Consider the following 19,462-nt stretch of genomic DNA (forward strand, 5'->3'; position numbering starts at 1 on the left):
TGAAAAAGTGCAGGTGGATTTAAAACTCAATAGAACAAACAACCTCACCCCACCCTAACAGAAGATAAGAATTTCTTATTTTAATTTAAACAATTTGATTACAGAATCAAAGCTGATAGTCTGCCAAGGGGTTCACCAACAGTCTAAATGAGAATCACAAAGAGAATGTCAATGCCAAAAGCCATAAATCAACATGAAACATAGTATTTAAACAAATCATTATGCATAAACATATTTGATTCATCAGGGTTGATCTTGATGTCTTCTTATACAGAGAGAACAACATAATAAGTAAAGATCTGTTATCCAACAAATAGACATTCTGAGAGGAACAGTATAACATCTGCAAGAGCATCTACCTTCTGATACTGCTGACCTGGGATTACCAGTCCACCCTGTAGTGGAGACAGGCCCTTATCCATACTCTGAAGAAAGTTTGAATATGAAGCATAGGTAAGATATAGTCTCAGTTATTACTGGGTGTATGAAAGAACTGGTTTCCCTAATTCAGTTGTTATGCAAACAAATATTTACAGTAAACTCAGATGATGTTTTTTGAAAGGATGTAAAAAATCTGTTGTTAAAGTAACAGAGGTTAGCCATACATGTACATGTATGAACAGCCAGTAGAAGGTTTGCATAGCATTGTTAATCATCTTCGAAGTTGTTTGTTTGTTTGTTTTTCCCTATTACATTGGCTTAACTTGTTTATAGTTAATATTTTTACATCCTTTTAAGTTCATGAACCTAACTGAATTACCCCTTTGGAGGTCTCAGGAGGGGGCATTTCCAAAACCCTGATTACATTCTCTACTTTATTAGTTCAAACTGCACAAATCAGATCCAGAATCCAAACAGCCGAGCTAGAGGACACCCAACTACACAACTTTTTCTTTGCTTGTTTTGTAACCATGGGCAAAATTTGATTGTGTGCCCACTGTTGTTTAGCTTTGGGTCTTTATTTAGCCCAGCAGTAGAAACAAAAGTTATATGCTGGACCACGCTCATTCTAAGAAGTGGATACACACCCACTTTGCACTAAGGTTAATAAATAGTATGACTTTCTCTCTGGCCGTTTGCATCCTCACTTATCTCACTGCAGACTTCTGTCCAGAAGTTCCCATGGAAGTGGTACATATTTTTCTCAGACTTCTTCTGGCTCTACTTTAGCTCATGATATTCCTTTGCTGATGACACCAATGCTTCCTTGATTTTCCACAAGATGCTTGACAAGACACGCGGGGACTGGTGCTTCAGTTCAGCAAACTGAACTGTGAGAACTGGTAACAAAACGGTTACTGAGACCAACCCTCATGACATTTAAGAACATCTTGAACCACATGGTATGGTTTTAAAACCTCCTGACATCATAGCAGCATCTAGCAACTAAATGCTTTTGTGCTATTTTCCACCAAAGCAGAAAGACCTTAAGGAGAAACATAACTGTTACAGTGAGTTAATAAAATGGAAAAAAGTAAGTAATAATAATCACCTAGTTTTGGAAGAGAATAGCTCACATTAAAGTACTCTTCAAAGAAGTCGAATACAGTTTTTGTTACATTTGCTGCATATTCTGCTGTGTGTATTTGCAGTGGCTGGGCATAAACTCTCAGCTGTAAAATACAGAGTGACAAGTCTTCAGTTAAAAGAAGTTAGAAGGTGGCAAGCATTGAAAAGTCATTTAACATACATACCTATAACACTGCAGGTTTTCCTAAGAGACTGGCCTGAATAATGAATTCTGTTCCATAACACATTGATTCCATAAACTTTTTCAAATATTGCATGTAAGGGAGACCAAGTCAACATAATCTGTGCACGCCAGAGTATGCTTAAATTGTGAAATGGCAAAACCCATGTTCAGAAGCTCACAGAGGCCAATCTTGAAGCAATGCCTTGGTGCATATTAGCCCCTCCTTCCCCAAGGTCTAGTTTTCTCAAGATGGAAGCCCAAGTAAGCACAATTGAAGGGAATCCACTTGTTCTGAGCAGTTCATTGGTCTAGAATGATCCCATCAGATTGATCTTTAGGAGCACAGCTATACTGAAATCTGTCAGAAGCCCATAACACCTTATTTTCTTCAATTTCTCCCTACCTTTTCTACCTACTGCCACCACAATTTCCTCTTGTCCTTTTATGCTTGAAGATCTCAGACCCTTTGAAGTTAGTGTGTTTACCAGATCTGTAAGTCTTCCTGGGCATGCTGACCCATGCAGGTTGAGTGGCTGGTTGCCTGGGACCTCAGGCCATACAGCCACCCGGTCACAGTTAGGGTGCCTGCTGGGCTGCTGCACTTCTGGAAATACCAGACAAAAATTAACTCTCTGGCTCTCCTCCAATCAGGCAGATCCAGGAAAACTGGCCTGTTTGGTAGCTCTGTGTGTGACGAGTGACCATTTCTCTGCTCCTTTTGCATATCTGAACATTCTTTTTTTCCTGAACACAAAAATTAGTGTGTTGAGTGCTGCCCTTTCCATCTCTGTGGCTTGGTGCCTGTACTGCTTTAGCTATTACTGTCAAGCAGCAGGAAATCTCATGCCCTGGAGGACTAGAGCCCTTATGGCACCCATAAGGATGAGGAAGCCTACAGCTTGAAAAAGCTTTGTGGGATGTTACCTCCACATCATGAAGACAAAGTTCAGCTTCAGAATTTATGGAGCCTTTTGGGGGTCTTTCCCTCAATCTCTTTATCCCAAATCTCACAGAGGTCTCTGCCCCAGAGCAGAGCCATAGCACTGGAGTGTCCACTGGCAGGAGCTATAAGGTGTTCTCTTTACTGTCCTCCACAATCTTCAGTGTGGGAAGTAAGAGGTATTTATTTGGAGTGAAGTTTCTGGCTTTAGGAAAATGGACCCATCTAATTTTGCAGGCTCCGTGACTCTTATGAATGGGCCACATTTTTCTGCCTGTGCTGGCGTGGCTTGTTTACTCCTCAGTGCTGTCTTACAGCCAGGAGTTTAGAGTCCAAATGGAGCAAAGGAGCTGGCCTACTCTAGAAGCCCTCTTAGAGCTTGACAGCACATTGATTTCGATACCATGAAATTACACTCTCTCCAGTGAGAGGGGAGGATGGGTAAGTGGTCAGAAATAAAGTTGGAATGAAAAAAACAAAACCAAAAAAAGCTTATGAAATTCAATCGGGAATTCATTCCAAGCCCAGGGATTTCCCTCAGGGTCAGTTTGCAATTACAGTTTGCAATTTCCACTTCAGTAAGCTCTTCACCCAATTTAGCAGTCTTTGGTCCCCTAGCTGATCCATGTTAATGGTTTCCAAAACCTTCAGCATGCACTAGAAGTGACTTTGGGTTTCATTTGTATAATCTCCTCTGTGATTTTCCAAACCAGACATTTGGTACCTGACAGGTAATCAGCTCAGGAACATTGTTTCCAGCTGTAAGCTCATTTCCTACCACTGATTCCATTAATATCTTTAAGACAGAATGGCAGAGTTTTTAAATAATTTACTGTGCCACGTGAGCTGTATGCTGTTGCTGTTGTTTATGAAAGCAATATATGGATCACATGGATTCTTTCTGTTGGATGAGGGATTTATAGCTAGCAATTTATACAGCAAACTGTGGAATGTTCTTTTCAGCAGTCTGTGAATCTAAATACCTCATTGCTCGGCTGGGCTTCAAAGTTTTTGGAAAGGAACACTTTGGTCAGGAGAAGGACTTTCTAAATATCTGATTAAAAAACTCCAAAGGTAGCCTGGTTTTTCCTGGAGAAAAGGTAATTTTTAGTTATGGAGGTTAAATGGCTCCCTTAATTAAGAACATTCTTACACATATACTTTATATTGGTAAAGCTAAAGTCCATGGTAAGAGAAAGGAAATGGTTATGATTTTAACCTCACTTAAAAACCCAAGTGTGGGCAACTCGAGTGCAGGCAAGCCCTCAGACATTATTTAGTGAATAGCATTAATAAAATATGTAGTAACCAAGGTCTGAATTAGAAGATGTTTCCTCAGGCAACCTCTGTACTGACATGAACACTGCTGCTTCTACACACACAGCTTTAATTACCACATTTCAGTGGAACACTCCCTTTTATTTAGAAAAGTTACAAGCAGTCAGGAACATTGTGGCTTTACTGTTTTGCTTGGAGGGAAAAAAAAGTAAATATTGACCATAGCCATAGTCTAGAGCATGGCATGGATAAGCAGAGAATGCTAACTTTTGCACCTAGGAAATAGAGTTTTACATGCTTCCCCCACCATATTATATTGTACAAATCTGCACAAATTCTGATTCTGAACTTAACTGTAGAGAATATCTATCAAGGCCAAATAATCAAAGTCCTGCCTCTGATAGTGAATGGAGCAGCCACGCTTATCTGGTTAACAAAGTTGTGTGACTGGGTGGCCTAAAACATTTCCCTGTTTTACAAATTAGTAAGCCAAAAACAGGGATCTAAGAATATTGCGTTGCTATCTCAAACCAGGCTCTGTTTGCTTGGCTAAGTGTAATTTAGCCTTCGCTATTTGTCAAGAAATAATATAAACATAACACATGATGCTAGCGAGGGTGTAGAGGAGGGAGGCCTCAGCACAGTGCTGTGCCAGGAAGTCTTTGCTAAGAACTGGATCAGCACTTTGGAGATTTATATAAGGCAGATTTTCACATCAGTAGAGAGCCTTAAGTAGGGAAGGATTTGTTGAGCTTTTTCAGATAGAGAAACTCAGGAAGAGCTTCCTTGCTAGGGGAACAGTGGTTTGGCTCAGGCTTTGCTCTAGATTACTTGTCCATCAGTGTCACTTGCCTCCAGAAGAGGAGGAAAGCACTGCCAGCTCAGCTGGACTGCAAGACCATGTATTACATCCCTAAGGGGAAAGAACAGGGAAGCAGCAAGCGCATACAGTCCTGAGATCATCATCTGTCCCAGATTAACATAAAATGGAAACCGATAATTAGTTAACACTAGTTTGAGCATCTCAGACTAGGTGTAGGCCAAATGAGAAGTTTATGTTGAGAAGCAAATTGTATTTAGGCTTTCAGGTTGTGATTCAATGTAATGTCTTGTGATCTCCTTAAGCCTCATCACCTGCACCTTCAGGAGATTTCAGTTCAAGTGAGAACTGGGTATTACTGCATGTTACATCTAAATAAAGGTGATATTTTGATTTAATGGATTCAGATTCAAATATATTCACTTCATTAGGACACCTACCAAATATCCAGCTGTGCAGGCAGGCACTGGCACTGCTTATTTATTGCTGCTTCAATACTTGTTTGTAAAGAACTTACACTGGGCAGCTACCTTTAGACACTTGTAAAGTAAAGAATATTAAAGCCAATACATAATGGTACATAGCATTGTAGTCCTATGTCTCCATGACAGGAAATAGGAAGACATCAAATGCACAGCTTCACACCTTTTAATCCACAGAAAACTGTAAAATATTTGTATCTATGGCCATGAATGTCTTGTACCCCTGAACTTGTGCATTACCTCATACTCATAATCAGGGAGGATGCTGGAGTAATAGTGCTCTTTCCTCACCCATGCACCTGTATGGGAGGTACTGACTGGTATCTCACTAAGATGGAAGACAGGGAAGGACTGCAAAACACTGTATGTAGTCAAAGTCAGAAGGACCACTGTGAACACCTAACCTAATAAAACAGGCCGCATAACACAGATATAGGAAAGGAGAAAAAACATTCCTGTTTGTATCATAAAAAGAGATGTTTGGTGTTTTTTTTTTTAAATGCAAATCCCAGTACATCTGTCATCTGAACCATGTTCAGGAGGCAACAGGACTTACAGGTTTTCCACTAGCAGATATTTTTTCTATCCACTGAAACTGATGCACCGCAAAGCACACCAAGTATGTGCTCATGGGAACTGATTTTTCAAAAGTTGTCCGATTCCAGTTATTGCCCAGCTGTACAGTTTGCTGCAGAAATGGAAAAATAATTAATTTGATTTTTGGAATTGCAAACACATGCAGAATAGGGTACAATACGTCTTTAAAGGCTGAAACTACATAGGACTCATAAATCACCTCTCCAGATTCATCTCTTCTGGCATCCCAGTGCTGATGGCATGAGAACAGATAAAATGTTTTTTCTTTTTTTTTCTGCAATACTGCAATACTGCAAAGTCCTACACAAAATAGGACTTTGTTTTTCAGCACTAAAAAACTTTACCTGGTTCTAATTTTCATCAAGGATTTGAAATCATTCAGATGCACAGGCATTTTGCCAGCACTTTTGCAGTGTATGCTAGTGTGTTTTGTTTTTGAAACAGTTGTATAAAACAACATCACTTTGGACAGGTTAGAGAAGAGGCTGGATTCTCTCCTCTCTTAAATACATGCATCATGTAGGAAGCAGGGGTTGCAGAGATGCTACTTAAGATAAAAATAAGTCTAATGAATATATTCTGAACTCGTTCAGATACAAATTAGCACTGCTAGTTGGTGGATTGTTTAACTGTATATAAGGTTTAGTGCTGATCATAGTTCTTACATTTTAAATACCATTCCTGATTTTCCCAAATGTCCTTAACTCTCAAGTGAACTCTGTGACCAAACCTGCAAGCTGTTCTATGTGATTCATCCTCTAAATATTTACTTCTGCTGTTCATTATCTGCTGTTGCAGGTCTTGTAATTTTTTTGTGGTTCTGACTGGATGACTAACTTAACAGGATAAAAGCAAACAACATATAAAACATACTAACCTTCTACTAGATACAATACTTCAAGAGATGTGATTGTTATAAATACAATGTAAATAAAGCACAGATAATGAATGTTAGAGGTAATATGAGCATGATTCCATGTGCAAAAAAAATACCAACCCTTTTCACAAATTTGTTTTTTTCACAGAGATGAGATATTCACAGTCTACTTTTACATTACTTGACTAATTTTGACTCTATTTTGATATATTTTGTTCTTTCACCAAAGTCAGAACTTCACTAAAAAAATAAAATTTAACTCCAGTGAAAAATGCAAATGAAATATACGAGTTTCTGAATTTGCTGAGTTGATTTTGCAGTGCTAATTATAAAGCTCCACACCACCAAGACTGCTGTGGGATGTGTCACCCACAGTTGTGTGCATTTACAAACAGTTATATTTCCACCCATTTAAAAGATTTCCCAACAAGCTTTCACTGCTAAGAACAGAGCTACTGACCTCATGAGCACACCATATGAAAAAACACCCTGCTATCATCTGTTAGTCAAACCTGAGTATCAACCCAGTATAATATACATTTCCCTGCTTGTACTTGGATTTTAGAAGATTAATCAACAAGTGGTAGCTAGCCCTTTGAATTTGAAAGCTTATTTTTGTATGTCCATATTAGAGGCAAAGTGTGCATGTAAAGATATAAAGTAAATCTCAAAACTGACTAAATCTCCACAACATCTAGCCTCATCCCCGCACTTTCCTTGCCAGTACTCTCACTTATCTGAGGTCTGCAAGGAAAGGTACAGCAAATACTCTCATTTGTTGTTCATCAAAGTGCCTGATGTTCTATCATAGAAAGATTTTTAATAACAATACGTCAGAACTTTAAGTTTGCAAAGGGTCTGGGAGGCAGCTGTAGCAGATTGGTAATAGTTCTGTCAGCTGCATTGCTAAGGGATAATTAAGGTTTGGGGGACTCTTTAAATAAAGCAGTACACATTAAAGCAACCCTTTGTTTTCTGGGTGAAGGAATGATTTGGAAGATGCAAATGTCAACAGCCTGGAGGCTGGAAGCTCTTTATTTATTTCTTCTTTTATTTATTTTTTTTTTACTTGGCACTTTATTTCCCACTTCAGAACATATTTATTAGAAATTATACATTGGACTACACGTTCAGTTAAGCTATTCATTAGAAACTCTCTCAGATGAAAGCCATTCAATCTTCTTCCAGAAGGCCCAGAGGTAAATAATTGATGCCATTGAATTTCATTAAAAACTTGGAATTTGAACCACCAGGTCCAGAAATAGATTAGTTAGGAAATTACATTCATGGTGTACTGACAAATGTCCACACCCATGATCTGAAAGATGGGATTTTAATTTCTGTATTATTAAAAATAATCCTGGACTTTCTTGCTAGAAGGATCCTTTACCGTCAGATTATGATCAGCAGACCCTCGCTTTGGATTGTTATATTGTTTCAGTGAATATTTTGGAATTCCCATCCTGGAAGCAGCTGTCTTCCAGAGCATTCCTTCTCAGAGTCCACCTGGTTTGACTGAAGAACCTGCCAGTACCTATTTATAGTTAGTGAGGGATGCTTATCTAGAATATCTGAACAGAGGGCCAGCTAGCAGAAGACAGAAGAGATGTTTTGTTTCTGCTTTGGATTTGGCTCTGTGTTGCCATATTGTGTGCTTGTGGACCACTGGGATTCCTAACTAACCATCCAGTCCTGTTTTATGGAATATTTATTAACCATTCACTTTACAGTGTCTGGATACTAGAATCTGTGAATATGCAAGGACCTTGCAATCCATGTTACCTTTCCAGTGCCTTTATAATAAGAACCATTCCACTTAGGCAGCAGAGCTGGGAAATACATACCTGTACTGGCATGTTTGATAGTGCTTGGTATGTGTCTTGATGGATGATAGATATGTTGTAAGTCGCCTTTTTGTTGGGCTCGTCAAAGCAAGGAAAAGATTTCCGTGCATCTGTTGGTTCATGATCTGTAGCTGCAATGCTCCTTAAACAAACAACACATTGGCAAGCCTTCATTACGTACCTTTTAAATCCTATCTGCAATTTCTAAGCACAATTTTAGCAATTTCATATACTAAAGTCAACTACAAGTATTTGTGTTTACTTGTCCATTCATAAAAGCAGGGAACATCAGAAATGCAGAAGCTGGCATCATAGAGGCATGTGTAACATGTATACCCCAAAGTCTGTCATCAACATTCTCTAGGTTTCAGAGTAAAAGCTAAAATCAGTTGCTTATCACAAAAAATTTTTAGGAGCCAGGCAATGTTAGGAATGACCACTCACGGATGGTAAAAATTTTGCTCACCTTCCTCATGAGCTTTCCCATTGATTTATGTGTCTAAAAATAATCTATTGATGTTATAATCTGAAAGAAAATTAAGGTCATGGTATAGGGATGTTTACTTTAGTCACTCCATGTGACTTAAGTCTTTCACCCACTAGAGCAGATGTTCAGATTGGAGTCCTGAACATCTCCTGAGAAGACACTTTGGAATTGCATAAGTGCCCCTAAAATCTCATCCTATTTGTGTGTTTCTTTTTTCTGCAGTTACCAATTACAGTTTTCTGCTGGTGCTTCCCTGATTCCATTGATGAAACTGCTGGAGGGAGCATGTAAATTCCAGCTGAACATCATAGTATGTAACTGATGCTATGCTAGCTGCGTTGGGGGGGGGGCAGTTTAGAATGTCGTCTCAGCTATTCAAAAGCAACTGGAGGAGCTAGACAATAAGGGTCACATAAAAAATAAGGTGAAATTTAAGAACATTCATATCATATGATTACTTCTCACAGTGACATCAGGCTCCCACATACAGTAGCAGAGAATATTTTCCAGTGATTGATGGTGAAAGGGATCACAGATGCTTCTTCAATTAATCTGGAATGTTGAGCATTTTCTGACAGCACTTCTACAGCTGCTCTAACAATATTAAGGTAGTTTTTCTTTCCAAAAAGTAATTAAAAGTGCACATCGTAAATTACTGATCTGCAGCAATCCTACAAGCTCACTTGACAAACAATTTTTTCGATGTTTCTGTTGCCCTTGGCATTTCCCTGTGACAGTTAAATTCTAAACTGGTCTTTAGGAACTTGTAGCAACAAGGGTCATTTACAAGCCTGATGGAGGTAATATGTCTGGGTTCTTTCTATTCATGTTCATAGGAATAGTAACTCAAAGGTTCATGGGCAGAAAGCATAATGAACATTCACCTTAACGTAACTTCAGGGTCAACAGTTTCTTTTTTTGCTTGGTAATTTTTTTTTTTCTTTATGTCACCCTCTACTTTCTGCAGGATTTGAAAGCCATTTCACAATTCAGTTAACTTCAAGTCCCCAGGGCAATGCTTCACAGCTGTTGCTTAAAAAATTGTCTCTATGTTTTGACACATTTATATCTTGTTCCTTCAGATTGATAGGACTGTGATATCTCTGTTGATTTATAAGGTGATAATCCATCTATCCTCATATATTTGTGGAGGCATACAGCCTCCACATTTGCTGATTTGTGCATCAGCAGTGCAAAACCTTAGCACTACGGGATAGATGATAAGTCCAGGCAACATCATGCATAGAAGTGGCGCTAGAAACATAAAATGCCATTTCCTTTCACACTGTATAATGTAGGTTTTGGATAAGATTTTCTTCATTGCTTGGTGGCTTTTGCCCTTCTACTTGCTGTTGATATCCAGACCTTTAAATGTGAACTGGAGGTGACGGTTGTAAATATCATAGTAATAAGGAATGAAGATCTGGCTGAGACTACATCCAGCTGTTGTTCCCAAAATAAAACAGTGCTGCATTTAGAACCATGATGAGTTTCCACCACCACCCCTCCTTTATTATTTCCAAAGCAGAAAGGGTTGTGCAAAGACTCCTCCCCTTGGGATAATTAAGGCATTTTTCTCCTAGTCTTTCCTAAAATTCAGATTCACTGCTTCTTCTGAGAAAATTTCCTCCTTGAAGAAATCCGGAAGTGCTAGTTCTGTATGCTAAAGAGTGTTCTGCCTTTCCCTAATCAATCAAACCCTAAATTCAAGTCGCTCTGTTAGACATGTGCCCAGCTAAGTATATTTTATAAGCCTCTGGTTTTCCTCTTATGGAGGACAGGGGGAATTCCTATAACAGAGAAGCCACACCTTGTCATTAACAGTAATGCAAAATAAAAAAAAAAAACTGTTGTGACATTTTTGTATTATCTGCAATATTAACAAAATTAAAAGGGGTTTTATTACATTCCTTGAGAGTTAAAAGAACCCATTACACCAAGTAAGCACTGCTGTTGTGTTCCTTTCTGTAAAATATTTGAGAATAACATATTTATGCTCACTGCATCATGCAAAGTAGGGAAGAACTGTTGTTCCCCTTTCATCAAAGGCGAAATGATGATATGCGCAGAGTAGCAGCTTTACAAAAGGACTTCAGTTCTTACAGCTGGAATTGGGCACCCATAGGAGGATCTAAGTAGGTGCAATATAAAATCTGCATTCTCGAATTTTATGCTTTCCTGATCCCTACCCACATGTGCACATCAATTTAAATAATCGTGTTCCCAAGGTATCTCAAAATCCACTTCTGAGCATGTCCAAAACCACCTTTGTCCTCATGGGGATTGTGTGATCTGTTTGAACAGGATTCCCAAATGAAGCATTCTTCTCCCTAAGCCTCACAAGGATACCAGACTTGCAGGTGTGTTCATTGCATGTCTACCTGTTTTCCGTGACATGTGATGGGACATTTGAATCTCAGCAAAAGCAGAGCCTGGGCACATGCCCAGTTTGTAAAAAAAGGCATTATATCAATGCTTTGGCAAACCTTTACCTTCACAGATAGACAGCTGGGGAGCAGCTCAGCCCTGGGATCTGACTTTCCAGTATTATAAATTTGTTCAAAAAGTCCCACTGCTTTTAGCACTGCCCGGAAGGGAGGAGGAGTAAGTTAATTACATGTTGGCTCTCATTTTCACCTCAGCGCCCTTCTCTCTAGCATCCACTATTAATAGTCTTGCTTGACTTTTGCTATTACCCAATTTGATCTGTATTTACTTATAACATGACAAAAAGGGAACTATTTGGGTTGAAATTTTCCAGGGTTGATGTCTGCCTCAGGCAAAGCTGAAGTAAAAAAAGATAATTCTAGTCAGCACTGTTTCTTAAGCAGAAAGCCAGGGGGAAATGCAGTTTCAATAGGTAATAAAATCCTTCTCTTGCCATCCTTCTTCACCCCATCCTATCACCTACCCCAATTTGCATAGCAGCAACTTGGCTGGTGGTTGCTTTCATTTCAAAGCTGTACTTATCACTGTCATGTACATTGCTTCTGCCCAAACATAACCACATGGAAAGCATTACAGAAATTACCATTCACTCATTCTTACTAAAGCCCTTCTCAAGCTTAACAAACACACACACTCAAGTTCCTTTTTGTATTGAGTGTGTCAGACTGCTGGCTAAGATCACCCTTGCAATTGTAGCTTTCAGCATTCAAATCAAGAAGTAGGAACCCTCTTGAAGTGAGCTCACATTTTATGCTTTCTTTAGCTTATGCAGTTCTCTTTTCTTCCTAACATCAGATGCTTGGTCATTGTCTTCCTATACTGTCTGGATCTGAAAGATGGTCACTCACCTATTCTGCTATGTGACTCCGGAGACCTTCATTCTGGCTCTGCTGTTCTGGTGTTGTGACAGACCTGGAGCAATTCACTTAATATCTAGGTATCCCTCACTAATACAAAGGAAGTAACACACCTCAACTTAGAAAGATGCTAACAGGTTACACTTTAAAATTCTGCAGGCATGTCAGATACTCAAAGCATAAAACCAAAGCACCTTCTGAGTCAGAGCAATACAAAGGTGGTATTTGGAGAAAAACAATAGGGAAAGAGCTGTTTGGGGTCCAAGCTGTTCTTTACATGGCTTCTTCCCAGATCAGATAAATACATTTAAGTAAGTATGAGCAATTAATGTTTTCTTTTTTCCTCTGCTTCTTGGATTTTCTGCTCCTGGTGCCTGTCACTGCTGCTACTCCTGGCATTGCCTGCCAGCAGCTGAATTGGAGCTGAGGAGACTCCCACTCATGACAACATTATCCCAGGGGAGCAAACAAGTGAAAACACACCAGTGTTTGTCTCCATGTTCTGCTACAGGGACTTGGAAAAATCTATCCAAGTTTATCTTCTAGACATAAAGGCTGTAATGAGTCACTTCAGAAATGTAAATATTGAAAAAAATGAGTGTTCTCTCCATATGTTAACTGCAAAGAAATGTCTCTGAGCAGTAGGCAGTGGCTTTTTCAAGCTTCCACCTGAAAATAGTGCAAACCTAGGAAGTGGAAGGGGTTAAATGGACTGGCAGAGGCTTTGTAATCTTTCAATAACTATTGATACATTAAAAAGGAAGAGATGGAGAACAAAAAAAAAATCCAAGTCAAAGATAACCTTAATCATTTGGACTTTCCTACCCATAATTTAAAGCAGCTGAAGAGGGGACAGGGAAGTCTGGATATTCCTCAGGCTTACAACATTAAGGAGGCATGATGTCAGGAAAACTATCACAGGAACATTTTGCACTAAACCTGTTATGTTGGGGAGTGACAGGAGAGAGCTGTATGCTCTTTATAAAAAAAGGCCTCAATCCTCCAGCTCTTTGACAGAACCATTTGTAAAGCTCAAAGGTAACCTGGGACCAGTAGAGTTTGAAAAAGTTTTTCAGAATAATAATAACAAACCCCTCATCTCTCCAGCCCACACTCAGCAGCCAAAGGGTTTTGAATACAGCATTTTCCTTTGGGGAATGAGAAAACTAAAGAACAGCCCAGAAATGTCAGCAAATTGGTGAGAGACAAGACTGAGAAGCTGAAATAGGAATAGAGCACGCCTGAAGAAGTAGGGAAGAAAGTGTAATAAATAAAAGAAAAACTGCTTTACTTGATAAGTCCGTTCTCAGTGTAGGTGGTCCTATAAAACCCAACCAGGGAACCATTCAGCCAGCCTTGAAACTTCAGGGTGAGTATATAGGGATCACTTTCATCAGTGACAGAGAGCTCTGTTTCTGCCTTCATCACTATGTATTCTTGTGGCTCGTAACCAAAGCAGTCATTCACAGCAATTTGCTGTCCTGAAGATTTCTGGAGTGTTGGCATTTCTGTAATCTTGGTCTCTCGCAGGTGGAGCCACAGGTAGCTGGTAGATTTTTCCAAAGCAATGGAAATACTGACTGTCCCAGTGTAAGTGTCTGTCTCCATTTCAGGCTTCATTTCCAAATCATAGTGGATAGGCTTCACATAAGTGGGCAGTCTAAAATGGGTCCAGTCTCCAGTCTCATCATTTCTAGAAGGACAGGGACTCAAGTCCGCTGAGGGAGGAGGGTTTGTTGGCTGATCTGTTTCCCCTGAATGTTGCTGAGATTTAGGTCTGCTCAATCCCACGCCAAGCCCCACGGCAAGACCTACAATGACCACGACGCCACAGATGACAGCCACATGCTTTGTCTTCATGCAGTACCTCTTGGTCTTCTCATCCTCAAAATGCATGCCCTCCATCTCTGGTCCTGGGTCTGTCCTCAGAGGAAAACATTAACTGTAAAAAAGCTTATTAGTCACTTCAGCACTCGCATTCAGTAAACTCAGCAGACTTGGTTTGTATTTTAATGGTGTAGCTATAGCTGTTGTCTGCCCATCTCCCCCACCTCGCTTTCCATGAGACACTCAATTAATTAATGACAACATGCATTTGGAGGAAATGTGAATGATCAAAAGGAGTGCAGCTGGGCTGGGAGATGGAGGGAACTGACACAGAAGAACATTGTTCCTGCCGTGCTCCCCTTATAAGCAGTGCAACCCCACCCCCAGCCCCTCCTGCTCTGGCCTGAGTTAAATATAAAACACTGCTATGTTAATCAGCAGTCAGGGGATGATCAGATGCCAAAGCTCTGTCAGCAGCTTTCAGAAAAGTTTTGCACATAGAGGTGTAAGTGCTCCGAACCCTCAACCTTTGCCACTACCTCTTCCTGCTTTTCCCCCTGCTGTGCATTGTTTAGGTTTTCAAGGTTTGACTTTTTTTACTTTTTCTTCTTACTAGCAAAGATTTTCTTGAACTTTCACCCTATAGTTTGGGAAATGACATCTCCGAAGGCTCAAAAACCCAGCAAAAATCGCATACATCTTTCAAGGCCTTTTCAAATGTTTCCCCTCTTTTCTAGGCTCATTTACCTTTACAGAGTAATTCAAGGGAGTCATGGCCTAAAGAATGCACAGAGGAGCAATAAATTTTGATCACTGACTTCAAACTTTAAAACATGTTAAATTCCTCTTCCCTTCTCATAGGGCCAGTTCTTGGGAGATTGCTCGTAACATGCATGCAATCTGGTAGCCTGGGATTGCATTGCTTTGTTGGGCTGCACAATTACAGTGCAGACTGTGAACTCTTGCTGTGAGGGACACTTGTAAATAGGCAGTTATGTGATTTATGTACTAAAGATCTAATTTAGTATTTGCTGCATGTCATCACAATGTGGTGCTCCATCAAAACAAATTAATTGAATAAAGCCCGATTCTGCTTGGTGAAACTTACTGTAAGTAAGGCCTTGCTAAGCCTGGAAGCAAAATGTTGTTAATGCAGTGTGAAACTGTGTAAAGCAGTCGTCTTGACCTTATCTGATGCTGAACTAAAGGAAAATGGTGTAGAATAGAAACCTCAGTCCCTGGATCTCTTAACCCTTTTTCTCCATTTACGGAGCCCACTTGAGCAGATTTTTAATCAGGCATATCAGTTTGGCTTCAAGCCTCCTGTTTTAGTTATTAGGAGACAGGTTAACATCACTCTTCAAATCAGTTACAAATCTCTGACAACTGCCTCTTTGTTTGTTGGGTTTTGTTTTTTTTTTGAGATGGATGAATTTTCACCTGGATGGGTTGACTTAAGCCCTAGAATCAGTCAACATATGCTCTGAGTGAGATGCATTGAATCGGGGAAGGAGCTTTTCCAGGATAGACTTATCCAGTCTGTTTAGAAATGGATCTGCTCACAAGCTTTATAAGTCTCACTCTGAAATGTCACCAGCCATGGGGAACTTTAGCCACCCAGTCAGCATCAGCACTCTTACAGCACACTACTATTTGAATAGCATCTTGTTTTAAAGGCAAGATTTTCCAACAGGAACTGAGAAAAATATAAGGTCTTTTTCTTGCAGAGCATCAATCTTACGCAGATATTTTCAAAAGTGAAAAAACAATGAAAAAAAATCAAGCAGAAAGCAAAAAATCTGTTTCATATTATGTCTGTTTTTATTGTTTCTCATTTTTTTGCTATGATCAAAACTAGATATGACATGGGAAATAAGTGCCCTTTAATGGATTGGGTAAGAATTTAACTTCTAGCAACAGAGCCAGCATTGAAGATCATGGACTTAACATTTAAAACCATTTCAGCTTTTCTCTTGTTCTGATTGGACAGGACATGGAAAAAAGCAGGAATAGATTTGAAATAAGACATTTTAAACCAGAGCAGACCATAAGTGACAAGGTAGTGTGTTTTAATTTCAGGCATGTTTTCTACATCTGTCCCATTTTCATTCTCAGCCATAAGCTTTTCTGCTACATTTTTAATCTGAAAATTAAAAATGCTGTTTGAGCTTATAGACTGCAGAGCAGGTTATTTACTGTAATTATGATGAGACTTGCAGATTTCTTCACTGGTAACAAGTATCTCCTTCAGTAAGAGCTAGAAATGATGAGCTGGTCCTAACCAGCAAAAATATATGTGTTTCTTATCCTAAGCCTTAAAACAACACTAGCAGTAAAACCCATTACAAGCCAATGACAAGTGACAAACAAATTAGCTGAACAAGCAGCAGAGATAATAATCTCCAATAGGTTTCTCCTGCCAGTCAATAGCGGAAGTGCAGTTATGCACAAGCTCAAGCATTGATCTTCTCTTTATAAGGTTCAAGCCTAGTTGAAGCCAAAAATAGGTATAATATATTTCTGATAGTGGTAGTTATGAGCAAAGTTATCCCTCCCATATCAGAAATATGTTTTGTTCCCAGCTGACACCGCTGGGGTCAGATAGAAGCTGCCTAGCTGCATTGACCTAATATACATGTTCAAGGATAAGACAGGGCTCAAACTATTAATTCCTCTACACAGCAGCAATAAAGGATGGCAGAGCTCCCAAAGACAATGCCAATGCTTTCCCTGCTCTGCTGTCTCCAGGTAGAGAGGGGCAAGGAACAAGATCTGCTTCCCCAGAGGAGATAGATACTTTGTCTACCCTCTCACCTCACAGGCATAAGATAATGAATCCCCATACGGAAAGTGGAAGAAAGCTCACACCAAGCTGCTCCAGCATAAACTGCAAGTATGACTGCAGGCAAGAGCTAGCCAAGCTTGGACAAGTTTAAATTGCTTTAGTTTAATTTCTGGAAAAATGAAAAGATATTTTAATAATCTTATCAGTCACCTGGGCAATGCTAACATCTGCTATCGTTTGGTGCTGATTTGTAATTGAAGCAATTTCATCTGAAGTTAGTGCTTAGTTCTCAGTCTGCACCATAATTATCACACTAGCTTTTTTAGGTAGCCGATTTAGCTACCTAATGTGGGCATGAAGTCACTCTGCTCTGCCATGAAATTGCTGGTGGGGACATGTACACACCCCTAGAAGAAATGCCCAGTGATCTTTTCAGACAACTACCAGGAATATAAATGAGTTTTAATTTTTATGTCCAGATTGACAACCATTCATTTTCAATACAATATCCAATTTTAAGTTTGGAAAATGGAATAAAAATCAGCTGAAGATGACAATGAGAAAAAGAGCTGCTCTGGAAAGCATCAAAGATGTGGAATGGCTGAAGCATAAAAAAGAAGAAAAAAACCAACCTTTCACTGCAACTCACAGAGCTAGCCAAGCTTGGACAAGTTTAAATTGCTTTAGTTTAATTTCTGGAAAAATGAAAAGATATTTTAATAACTTATCAGTCACCTGGGCAATGCTAACATCTGCTATTTTCGTTTGGTGCTGATTTGTAATTGAAGCAATTTCATCTGAAGTTAGTGCTTAGTTCTCAGTCTGCACCATAATTATCACACTAGCTTTTTTAGGTAGCCGATTTAGCTACCTAATGTGGGTATGAAGTCACTCTGCTCTGCCATGAAATTGCTGGTGGGGACATGTACACACCCCTAGAAGAAATGTCCCGTGATCTTTTCAGACAACTACCAGGAATATAAATGAGTTTTAATTTTTATGTCCAGATTGACAACCATTCATTTTCAATACAATATCCAATTTTAAGTTTGGAAAATGGAATAAAATTTTTGCAAGTGACAGCCAGGATCAGCACTAGCAGAAACCTGCTGTAGGCATTCAGGAAAGAGTCACACAGTCCTAGGAAATCCTTATTGAAGATGACAATGAGAAAAAGAGCTGCTCTGGAAAGCATCAAAGATGTGGAAATGGATGAAGTATATTAAAAAAGAAGAAAAAAACCAACCTTTCACTGCAACTCACAAATGAAAATCCAAGCCAAGTCCGTCCTTGAAATAACTCGAAACACTTACTGAACCTATGCCAAGGAAGTCTTTGGCTCCCTGTTTAAAGGGACGTTAAGGCAACGTAAGGGCAGCAAGAGCCTCAGGAGGACTGCATTATTTCCTGCTGCAGACTGAAGAGGTTCATGTATAACATGCTAGACGGAAGTGCAGTGCAGTCCCACCACCTATTTTGAGTTTCTGCAGTGTTTCCCAGCAGGTCAGTGCTATTTTATTGCTAGGGTCAAGGCTGAAGGGAATTACCTGAAAGCCTCTTTGCAACAAACTACTGGGAGTTACCTTTAGTAGAGACTTTATTTTGTTCCTTTCCTTTTTTTTCCTGTTAAATTCCAGAACATAGATTCTTTGCCTTGAAATGTGAACGTCATCTTGTACTATTTGTGTAAGCAAAGCAATTCAAACTGTATTCATTTGCTTTGATATATCATGTCATATATCTTATCATGTCACGTCACATCATCATTTAATCTTCCATTTCATTGCTACCAAGATGTGCTTGCTTTTAATCATTAATATCTAATTAATTAGTTTTTAATCATTAATCTCTAATACAAAACCAGAATAGTCTGGATCCTGGGAATACAGTTCCAACTTTCCAATTCTGACATATTTTATTGTTTTTACATCTTAGTACCATATTTCTTGTCAACACTGGTCATTAAAATAATTACAGTTTATTGCTCTGCACTTCAAAGAGCAGAGCTTCCAATGTGAAATTTCATTCTTGTCTTTAAAAACATGCCTGAGGAGGGTTCTACTGTATGAACAAAATACAATTTATCTTATATGGACATTTTTTCAAATTCACTCAACATACATTTTACTTATCAACTTCCTAAGCAAAAGTGAGAAGAGCAACAAGCTTTTACAGTGAAACCTCTGGATAGGCTGGGCCACCAGCAGGCCTACCAGAAAACAAATACTGCAGTTTAGAAATTCAGTGGGAAATTCCTTGATGAGCTTCTGAAGGCATTTTATCCCCTTAGAATGACAAAGTTACTTTCCACTCTCTTCACTTTTTTTTTTGAGGGTGAGGGACTATACCCTAGAAAGCCCCCTCCCTCCACTTGCCATCCAACAGCCTTTAATCTGTCTAATTTGCAATTCCCTGAGGTGTCACCTCTACCCTTGAGCACTGTTGTGTCATTTGGTGCAGTTATATTGGTCCATTTCTATGTCTAGATAGCAGGGCATAAGAAGAAAAGCATTTTGATGGAGAAGTG

General features: G+C 39.3%; 1 protein-coding gene across 1 annotated transcript in view; it reads right to left on the reverse strand.

The window, feature by feature from the left end:
- Nucleotides 1-14,494, reverse strand: part of ENPEP (glutamyl aminopeptidase) — a 34,844-nt gene extending 20,350 nt beyond the window's left edge. The window contains exons 1-4 of the mRNA XM_062636629.1: nt 13,615-14,494; nt 8,532-8,673; nt 5,770-5,901; nt 1,493-1,613 (exon numbers count right to left, since the gene is read on the reverse strand). Coding sequence (XP_062492613.1) covers nt 1,493-1,613; nt 5,770-5,901; nt 8,532-8,673; nt 13,615-14,228 — 1,009 coding nt within the window. The 5' untranslated portion in view covers nt 14,229-14,494. The remainder of the gene's footprint in view (nt 1-1,492; nt 1,614-5,769; nt 5,902-8,531; nt 8,674-13,614) is intronic.
- Nucleotides 14,495-19,462: the final 4,968 nt, after the last annotated feature.

This window comes from Pezoporus occidentalis, unplaced genomic scaffold (assembly GCF_034315485.1).
Source record: "Pezoporus occidentalis ecotype Australia unplaced genomic scaffold, CSIRO_AGI_Poc_V1 ctg49, whole genome shotgun sequence".
In the NCBI taxonomy this organism is placed as follows: domain Eukaryota; kingdom Metazoa; phylum Chordata; class Aves; order Psittaciformes; family Psittacidae; genus Pezoporus; species Pezoporus occidentalis.